Here is a 10,427-nt window from a genome sequence, read left to right on the forward strand (position 1 = left end):
CAAGCTAGTTGGTGGTCGTCGATGATGAAGTCTGAGTCGCCTTCGCAGAGGTGTGATGACAATGCCACCGGGTTGCAACCTTAACGACGTTTTTCTCTTCGAAGGCGTGTGTGCGTTCTTGCGTAGGCTACTAGTTCGCCCAGGGTGCCTAGATTTTGTGGGCGTGTTGTGACAGTTTTTGCCCTATTTTCCATTAATTAACCGGCCAACTTTCTTCTTACTTAATGAATTCGAGATCCTTTGGGGTCAACTTTTAAAAATGCTACATTCAGCGTGCTTGTAACTCACCAAATGAACAAATCATGTTTAAAACTTCACAAACTGTCTTGAGTTGCACACACAAAAGAAGTCAATTCGTGCTGCTCATCAAAGCGGCACAGGTTCTATTGCCATCTTTATGCAGGCACCGAAGCTAGTGTAACAAGTTTCTACCAACATGTATTGCACTAAGGTTGCATGCTAAAACCACAAAAGTGGGTAGACATAGAAATCAAGGGGCAAATTTTCTTCATCAAATAGCTAACAAATAGCGAGCAAGTGCTAAACTACAGCCAATGGTCAGGTGTCTTCTGAAACACGAGAAGCCTAGCTGGTAGACATGGTCTTATCTGCAGCATCCACCTCTCTCTTCAGTTGTAGCGCATGAAGTCTGTTCGCGGATAGCTCCTTCGCGAGAAGTTCAGTCTGTGCATCGAGGGATTTCTTGAAACCTGCAAAGCACTTGTTGCGGAGGTAAGTCCGGCCATCCATGACCGATGATCCGACGACCATGCCAGAAGCATATGCACGGCATGCCTCTAGGATGGCCCGCTCCCGCTCATGGAAATGGCACACAATGAGGGTCTCAAAATGCTGCATAAAAGGAAAAACGAACTGTAACAATGAATTCAGCGCCCTAAAGAAATAGGTGTACACTTCATAGAGGTATGTTCAACTTTCCATACAAGCATACTGTTCATAAGAGGTGTACACTTCTTAATAGTGCAACTAAAATGAGCAAAACTTGGAGTTGGTAATTTCATGTCACAACTCACAAAAACATCTCCTATATGGGTTGGGAGTACTGCGCCACTAAAAAGAGTTTATGGAGATGACAAGTACAATTATACAAGATATTCATCAAATTAATCAGTATTAAAATGAAGTTGCCTCCAAGTTCTCTCTTCTCTGTAAGAAATAAAAACATTAAAGATTCGATTTAGTTAACTATGGTAGGAACTGGTTTAAACATAACACTGAATTTAGATGCTTTTGGATCTATGCAGTTTTTTCTGAATGCGTGTGAGCAATGTTCTAACCGTGAAAACTCAAATCTTCTTTCACAGCATGGAGACCACCAAAGACACCATTTTTACCCTGGCAAGAAATGAGGATTCTATACTGACCTTTGGAGGCTTATGAAGTAAATACAACATCAGCTTGCAGGTTAGGACAAATGCAGTCTGATTATATCCAAGGGAATGCTTTTCTTTAGAGCTAAAGATGACTGGCTCATTAAAGTATGGTTTATCATTCAACACAAGGCCCTGGATGGAGACCAACACCTGCAGCATGGTGGAATTTGACTTGCCCCACTTCTCAGATCCAGAACCTAACCAAGTGTTCAGCAGGCTGAGGCAAACTTTACCACTCTCATACAAGTTTGGATTAAGCCGAAGTCCACTCGAATGGAAATGAACTTTCTGTGCACATTGAATAGGTTTCTGTTAAGATATTGCAATTTTGGAAGACCAGTGTGAAGTGGTAAAAACAAGGGGAAGGCGGCTGTGAAGTGGTAAACATACCGGTGGACATCGCGGGTATTCAGGAGGAAAACAAACATCAAAGAAGAACAGACCATCATGATATGGAGTTCCAGCAGGCCCAACAATGGCAGCCCTAATCAGATCAATCCTATCTTCATAAACTCTAACATAAATAGATTCTGCATATTGAAACAAAATTCAGATCCAAGTGTTGTTAATACAAGAAATCAACTGATTAAGGAGCTAAAAGAAAGACTGCAGTTGCAAATATGAAATGACACATGTGTTGACACTAGGACCCCCCATACTACCCATTAGTTTAGGAGTTGTGAGTAGTTCCCAGTTTTCCCATTCATTTCAAATATAAATGATTAGTTTCTGAACATGATATATCCACTATGACAAGATAGCATAGAAAGGTGTCAACAATCCATTATGAGAAACTGTATGAAAGGGCCAATAAATGCAGAAAATGATGGTTGTATAGAAACAACAGTATATCCTTTGAAGTTTCTATAGTGGCAGTCTGTAGGACGTTAGTATAAACAAAAATAGCATCAAGGAATATTTAAATAATTTGAGCATGAATTGTGTCAAGTTTGAACTGAACAACCATCAAAACTTTCAGAGTTCAGCTACTCAAGGTAGAATGTACGGATACTACCTTGAAGTTAATACAAATTTAATATACTTTACTTTTAGCAGGAAAATTAATAAGATATAATCGGCATACACAAAGTGCAGAGAATGATGAATGATTGACTGCATGGAAATAATAGTACCATCCTTTAAATTTTATATAGTTAAAGTAGGGGGCGGGGGGCATTCATACGCACAGAAATGGATCATGATTTTTTTAACACATTGAGGCAAACATGAATAATGCCACGAGTTAATGTGGGAATCAACAGCCATTTTTAAAACTCCCACCCGTACAATCAAGTTAGAAGAATCAATGAACATATCGTTATCAAATTGACATAGTCTGATCAAAACAAGCATACCAATTTTATCATATAAAGATATTACATATGTACTGACCAGGTAGATCTCTCTGCAGAAGCTTCCATTCATTTTGGATTGTTTTCGCCCAATCTTTCGTGGTCTGGTCACAGATAGGAGGCGGGAAATTAGTTAGCAGTTGGGCCTAACAGAAAAGAGTTCAAGAAAGGACATAGCATACCTTCCCTGGTGAAGTCTTTGCATAGTGGTGGTCGGAGTAATCTTGAACAACATCAAACTGGTTAAATGACTTGTGATCCTCATTTCCAGATCCATGTCCTTCCTTTACCATCGATGAGATATTACTCGAACATTCAGGCTCGTCCTTTGGCACTGATAGCACCGTACCAGCCCCACTTGAACATGGATCCAAGAGACTGTGACTCGCAAGGATATTAAAAGTAGAGTGTGGAGCAGCACCTGAAATCCAGTAAAACGTTGACTAACGACGTATGCTGTCACCAAACATGTACATAGAAGTTTAGGCCAGAGATATAGAATGGGATTCCATCTGATGCAGCCTATACCGAGGTTCATTGCGACAATGCCTCTGTAGTTTTCAACTCAAAGTATTGTATTTATTTGTTGTGAATAAGGTATCATTACAACTGATATTAGTGTGAAAGCACATCTCTGTGGCAGGTTAAAAATCTACTGGTTCAATCTAGTAAGTCCAGTTACCTCAATTTTCTGTATCCCTGCACCCACCCCCCAAGTGATTGCGAGCTAGTTTCCATGTTAACTTTTGTGAAAGTTGGATGCCGTTCGAAGTAATCCTACAGTGTCAATAAAACTGGTACGACATGCATAAATTAAAATATATAAATAGCTGTGATTTCCTCAGGCTGCGAATACGACATGTATAATATATGCATGTAATTCAGTCCTCATTCTGTAGATCACCAAACTAATTGCTTCCTTATACATGTGGTTACAAATGTTTTAGACAATGGAAATACAACTCCCAAGTGGCTGCACCGCATTCAGTAAGACCATGAGTAATTTATTAGTCAAGATTTTCGCAACTCCTAGATCCATTTCAGGGCTTACTTTACTCAGTAGTGAGTACTCAACCAACTGAAAGTGTCATATGCATTTTCAGATAACTGCTGATAAGGTTTATATCTAATCAGAGGGCGCATATGGAACATTTCAAGATTTTACATTTGGCATGGAAGGCTACCTTGCGAAACAGGGTTGATGGACTTTCCTGCATAAAATGATTCATTCATTTGTTAGAAGAACATTGACGAAATAACAAAAAATCATTTATTTATTACATGATGGGTTAATTAATATAACAAACTTCAGACATTGTTAACCACAGAGAGACATGGATTCATAGTGCCATTTCACGTCTAACCAAACTAAAAAAACGGATAGGTTGGCTAGGAGGGGACTGGCCAACCAAGTAATATGGCAGTGTTAAGATTCAGTCCCATGCCAGCTTGCCCAACCCTGGGTATTCCTCCATAACCAAACTCTAGTAGCACTCTAACTACACCAGGATATCATTCTTCTTACTTTTCATGTGAAAATGCATGTCCCACATCACAATGTGGCATTTGCGGCGTGTCTCTTAACCATGTACCTCCCTCCGTTCCATATTACTTGTCGCTGATTTAGTATAAAGTTGTACTAAATCAGCGACAAGTAATATGGAACGGAGGGAGTAGTAAGATATCAACTTAGAACTTGTTGGGTTCCTAAGAGTTAATCCATGCGGTTCAGTAGTTCCAACACAAGCAAGACAAATTAGTGCAAATTAAACGTCCAACCATACCATCCTGATACAACTATCTAGACCACAGAGCAAGCAGCCAAATTAACTGAAGAATTTTATCCATTACAACTGCAGGGTAGATATGCAGTCTCCCTGCACCCGGAAAACATATTCATACCAGAGTTGCTGGAAGAAAGAGTGGCAACCCCATCGGATGAGAAAAACATTGAACAAACTAGGTTATTCTCTTGAAGCATCATTAAATGAACAAAGCTCGATCGACCATGTGAATCGATAGCAGTCTACCAGTGACAAATAAATCATGTTGGATCGGGAAGGGCAGATCACCTTTCTTCTTGGAATCCTTCTTCTTCTTCTTCTTGCCTACTCCAAACAGCTGGAGCAGCTTGTTCAGAACCATCCTTCAATGTTCCAATCCACCCCACACAAAAAGCACCTGAAAAAACATGAAGCACCAACGGATTTGAAACCAATTGCTGGAAAGGTGAATAAACATGGTAACATTCACAGTATAAACCATTTCCTCTCCAGGATTAACGACCATCGGAGAAAAGAAAAACACAAATTAAGCTCAAAATCTTGGGAGAATCGCCATGGCTCGAGGAGCTCTTTCTTCTTCCTTTTTCAGAAGAAGAAATCGGGCTCATCGGCCTCACACCGGCACTCCAATCTCAATCAGTGCATGAGGGATGCCATGGTAGGACCACAAACCCATGAATGGATAAAAAAGAAAGGATGCAGGCAAGGCCGTCAGGAACCAGGAGCAGGAGTATTCCCGCATCATCAGAACCCTTACAATGCGGCGAAGGAAAGGAAAGATCCCACGATTGCCACAAAGGAAACGAAAGATCAGCGCGAGAAACCCCAAAACGATCCCGGATTGCAGGTCAACAAGAAACGTAGCGGAAGGCGAGGAAAAAACAGACGAAACCAACCAGTCGTCCTTCCTGGTGCCTGCCGCTCGTGAGCCGGGTGGAGGTCGCACCGGGGGGAGGTCGGGAGGAAGGAGGTAGGGTTTAGTAGGCAGGATTTGCGGGGTGGCGCGGCGGGGAATGCGGGTGTCACACCACACGGATGGGGAGGGTCGGAATGTGCGACTGGACTCGACGGACGTGCCAGGGGAGGGACGAACGGCGCGGGTGGAACCACACCCAGATGGCACCTATTGTGTCCGACTGATCGAGACGGCGAGAAGAGATTTTTCCCGGCACGTTCGGTGGATGCCGATTCGGGGTCTCCGGCTACGTGACGGGTCGTATTGTAGGGGGCGTGTGCTGTCGTCCGGTGGAAATCCTGCTCGTTCTGGGAGCGGATCGCGGCGAGTAATGGCAATGGCAATGGCAAAGGCAGCGACTGATCTGCTGCCGTCTCGTGCCTACGCTCCCTGCCAGCTGATATGCTGGTAAATTCGTGCAAGTGCACACTGCTCCTTTCCGCGTATATGGCAGCGTGTCACATGCGCTGCGCATGCTCTGGCCTGGACTTTCGGCACCAGATCAGACCACGAATAAACACAATAATTTTTTTGATGGTGCCAATCATTCCTCCTCCGATTAAAAGAGAGCCAACCGCTACATCCATCAGCCATAGCGCCTTCCTAATTCCCATTGTATGGATACGGTAGTTCTTTCATCTATAAAACAGGATGAAAGCCCTGAGAGCATGACGCCTGCATGTGGTGTTTCCACCATTAGGGCCGATTGTGGAGCTCTCACTCTTCCTCCACCCTTGCGTAATATCCTTGAAGCGAAAACCTAAGACTTTGGTGCGGGTCAGGTCAAGCCATCGGGTCATTTCCACGTCGTCCCGCTTTTGGGGTGTTGCCTTCAAGGCCACCGTCCCTTTCACGCTCTCTTGGTGCTGGACTTACACAACATCGCACTCAGGCGGATGGCTAACTGATGGTGCGGGTGCGAATGTCATGGTTTGTTTCACATCCGGTGACGTTGTAGCTTATGTGGCAGTGATGATTGTGCCAAGAGGAGCAGGGTCGCGGCATGTCCTTCGTCGTCGGCCATTCAGCATGTTTCTAGGCATGAAACCGGATAGAGTCGTAGGGCGACGTGACAACAACGATGTCATGTGATGGTCAGGTTGAGCTATGTTGGTGCTACTTCTTTCTCCGAGGGGACTCGTCATTGAAGTGGGAGTTGGCCAGTCATGACGCGTTCGGTCGATTGTTTTGCATGGGTTGACAGGGTTCTCGTGTGTCACTCGTCTAATGGCTTTTGGTTGGTCGTCTGTGGTGAAGTTGGAGTCACTTGCTCGAGGAGAAACGATGACAATGACATTATAGACTATCTCGACTGCATTCCTCTCCTTGGCGGTGGGTGAGGATCTGGGGTGTAGTCAGATCGGTTGGATTGCCTTCATCTTGTGGGCATGTTAATGGTTCTCATCCGGTTTTCCGAAAATTACTTGCACAACTCTATTCTACTTGTACGACCGGTTGGCGTGCCCTGTCTTATGTGCATGTTCCAACGTTTTTCATTCAGCTTTCCGTAAATTAACTAGGCAACTCTCTTCTACCATTTTTAATGAATCATATACTAAGTTGTCAACTTACAGAAAAAAAAATCAAAGGATATATAACTGGGTAGGACATGGCCCTAACTTTCAAATCTGTTTAATATCACGCGTCACAACTAGTGACACTACTCGGTACTCATGACTTGTTTCTTTTCCTTTGTTTTAGCACATTATTAAGTTAAACCTGTTTTGGGTATGCCAAAAGCAGTTCCTCGTGGGTATTTTGCTCACAGTAAGTATAGGGGTCTAGGTGGAGGAGCCTAGAACGTACATGATAATTAGGTGGTGTACACATGATACGCCTATTTTGTATTACTATTTCTTATAATAAATTACTCTTTATTAATGATGTAAGTTCACCAATTTGCATGATTCTAGATGCATGTTTCCTCTTAATTTACATGTTTCCCCCAAAAAGAGAAATTGCCGGAAAGTTGTAGAAAAGGATCAAAACGAGGGCATGCAATTATTATTTCGAGCATAAAAAAGAACAAGAAACATATTTGCAATTGTCTCATGAGAAGAGGCCCAGCCTGTCTGGCACCTCTCTGGGAGAGGCCTATGGGGTCCTGATACGTCTCCAACGTATCTATAATTTTTGATTGTTCCATGCTATTATATTATCTGTTTTGGATGTTTAATGAGCTTTATTATACACTTTTATATTATTTTCGGGACTAACCTACTAACCGAAGGCCCAGTGCAAATTGCTGTTTTTTTTGCCTATTTCAGTGTTTCGCAGAAAAGAAATATCAAACGGAATCCAAACGGAGTGAAACCTTCGGGAGAGTTATTTTCGGAACAAACGCAATACAAGAGACTTAGAGTGGACGTCAAGCAAGCAACGAGGAAGCCACGAGGCAGGGAGGCGCGCCCCCCACCCTCGTGGGCCCCTCGTGGCTCCACCGACCTACTTCTTTCGCCTATATATACTCATGTACCCTGAAAACATCCGAGAGCACCACGAAACCCTATTTCCATCGCCGCAACCTTTTGTACCCGTGAGATCCCATCTTGGGGCCTTTTCCAACGCTCCGCCGGAGGGGGAATCGATCACGGAGGGCTTCTACATCAAGACCATAGCCTCTCCGATGATGTGTGAGTAGTTTACCATAGACCTTCGGGTCCATAGTTATTAGCTAGATGGCTTCTTCTCTCTCTTTGGATCTCAATACAAAGTTCTCCTCGATTCTCTTGGAGATCTATTCGATGTAATTCTTTTTGCCGTGTGTTTGTTGAGATCCGATGAATTGTGGGTTTATGATCAAGATTATCTATGAACAATATTTGGTTCTTCTCTGAATTCTTATATGTATGATTTGTTATCTTTGCAAGTCTCTTCGAATTATCAGTTTGGTTTGGCCTACTAGATTGATCTTTCTTGCCATGGGAGAAGTGCTTAGCTTTGGGTTCAATCTTGCGGTGTCCTTTCCCAGTGACAGCAGGGGCAGCAAGGCACGTATTGTATTGTTGTCATCGAGGATAAAAAGATGGGGTTTATATCATATTGCTTGAGTTTATCCCTCTACATCATGTTATCTTGCCTAATGCGTTACTCTGTTCTTATGAACTTAATACTCTAGATGCATGTTGGATAGCGGTCGATGTTGTTGGGGAGCGTAGTAATTTCAAAAAAAATCCTACGCACACACAGGATCATGGTGATGCATAGCAATGAGAGGGAGAGTGTGTCCACGTACCCTCGTAGACCGAAAGCGGAAGCGTTAGCACAACGCGGTTGATGTAGTCGTATGTCTTCACGATCCGACCGATCAAGTACCGAACGTACGGCACCTCCGAGTTCAGCACACGTTCAGCTCGATGACGTCCCTCGAACTCCGATCCAGCCGAGCTTTAAGGGAGAGTTCCATCAGCACGACGGCGTGGTGACGGTGATGATGATGCTACCGACGCAGGGCTTCGCCTAAGCACCGCTACGATATTATCGAGGTGGAATATGGTGGAGGGGGCACCGCACACGGCTAAGAGATCAAGAGATCAATTGTTGTGGCTAGAGGTGCCCCCTGCCCCCGTATATAAAGGAGGGAGGGAGTGGCCGACCCTAGAGGGGGCGCGCCAAGTGTGGGGAGTCCTACTAGGACTCCCAAGTCCTAGTAGGATTCCCCTTTCCTTTCCGGAGCAGGAGAGAAGGAAAGAGGGGGAGAGGGAGAAGGAAAAGGGGGCTGCACCCCTTGTCCAATTCGGACCAGAGGGGGGGGGTGCCTCCTTTCTTTTGACCTATCTCCTCTATTCCCGTATGGCCCAATAAGGCCCAATACTTCTCCCGGTGAATTCCCGTAACTCCCCGGTACTCCGAAAATACCCGAATCACTCGGAACCTTTCCGATGTTCAAATATAGTCGTCCAATATATCGATCTTTACGTCTTGACCATTTTGAGACTCCTCGTCATGTCCCCGATCTCATCCGGGATTCCGAACTACCTTCGGTACATCAAATCACATAGACTCATAATACAATCGTCACCGAAACTTTAAGCGTGCGGACCCTACGGGTTCAAGAACTATGTAGACATGACCGAGACACGTCTCCGGCCAATAACCAATAGCGGAACCTGGATGCTCATATTGGCTCCCACATATTCTACGAAGATCTTTATCGGTCAAACCGCATAACAACATACGTTGTTCCCTTTGTCATCGGTATGTTACTTGCCCGACATTCGATCGTCGGTATCTCAATACCTAGTTCAATCTCGTTACTGGCAAGTCTCTTTACTCGTTCCGTAATACATCATCTCGCAACTAACTCATTAGTTACAATGCTTGCAAGGCTTATAGTGATGTGCATTACCGAGTGGGCCCAGAGATACCTCTCCGACAATCGGAGTGACAAATCCTAATCTCGAAATACGCCAACCAACAAGTACCTTCGGAGACACCTGTAGAGCACCTTTATAATCACCCAGTTACATTGTGAAGTTTGGTAGCACACAAAGTGTTCCTCCGGTAAACGGGAGTTGTGTAATCTCATAGTCATAGGAACATGTATAAGTCATGAAGAAAGCAATAGCAACATACTAAACGATCAAGTGCTAAGCTAACGGAATGGGTCAAGTCAATCACATCATTCTCCTAATGATGTGATCTCGTTAATCAAATGACAACTCATGTCTATGGCTAGGAAACATAACCATCTTTGATTAACGAGCTAGTCAAGTAGAGGCATACTAGTGACACTCTGTTTGTCTATGTATTCACACATGTATCATGTTTCCGGTTAATACAATTCTAGCATGAATAATAAACATTTATCATGAAATAAGGAAATATATAATAACTTTATTATTGCCTCTAGGGCATATTTCCTTCAGTCTCCCACTTGCACTAGAGTCAATAATCTAGCTCACATCGCCATGTGATTTAATACCAATATTTCACATCACTA

At 43.6% G+C, this 10,427-nt stretch overlaps 1 protein-coding gene across 3 annotated transcripts; it reads right to left on the reverse strand.

Moving 5' to 3' along the window:
* Positions 1–305: 305 nt before the first annotated feature.
* On the reverse strand, positions 306–5,660 carry LOC123077892 (putative ubiquitin-conjugating enzyme E2 38). 3 transcript variants are annotated; one of them, XM_044500258.1, is made up of 8 exons: positions 5,427–5,660; positions 4,819–4,927; positions 3,931–3,957; positions 2,929–3,167; positions 2,787–2,850; positions 1,785–1,924; positions 1,545–1,682; positions 306–852 (listed from the first exon to the last, which is right to left on the reverse strand). In XM_044500258.1, exons 2-8 carry the CDS (start codon positions 4,889–4,891, stop codon positions 586–588), a joined length of 948 nt encoding a protein of 315 aa, XP_044356193.1. In that variant the 5' UTR covers positions 4,892–4,927; positions 5,427–5,660; the 3' UTR covers positions 306–585. The 3 variants fall into 3 exon arrangements, with proteins under 3 accessions (XP_044356193.1, XP_044356191.1, XP_044356192.1); XM_044500256.1 differs by having other exon boundaries at positions 1,386–1,682; XM_044500257.1 differs by lacking the exon at positions 5,427–5,660 and adding an exon at positions 5,288–5,394 and having other exon boundaries at positions 1,386–1,682.
* Between the last annotated feature and the right edge of the window lie 4,767 nt (positions 5,661–10,427).

This window comes from Triticum aestivum, chromosome 3D (genome assembly GCF_018294505.1).
Source record: "Triticum aestivum cultivar Chinese Spring chromosome 3D, IWGSC CS RefSeq v2.1, whole genome shotgun sequence".
Taxonomy (NCBI): Eukaryota; Viridiplantae; Streptophyta; class Magnoliopsida; order Poales; family Poaceae; genus Triticum; species Triticum aestivum.

Excerpts from the sequence above, each read along its gene's own strand:
- LOC123077892 (XM_044500256.1), bottom strand. The coding sequence starts at position 4,891 with ATGGTTCTGAACAAGCTGCTCCAGCTGTTTGGAGTAGGCAAGAAGAAG. Across the intron at positions 2,851-2,928 it reads CAAAGACTTCACCAGGGAAG|ACCACGAAAGATTGGGCGAA; the intron begins GTATGCTATGTC and ends ATCTGTGACCAG. Across the intron at positions 1,925-2,786 it reads TCTGCAGAGAGATCTACCTG|AATCTATTTATGTTAGAGTT; the intron begins GTCAGTACATAT and ends TTCAATATGCAG.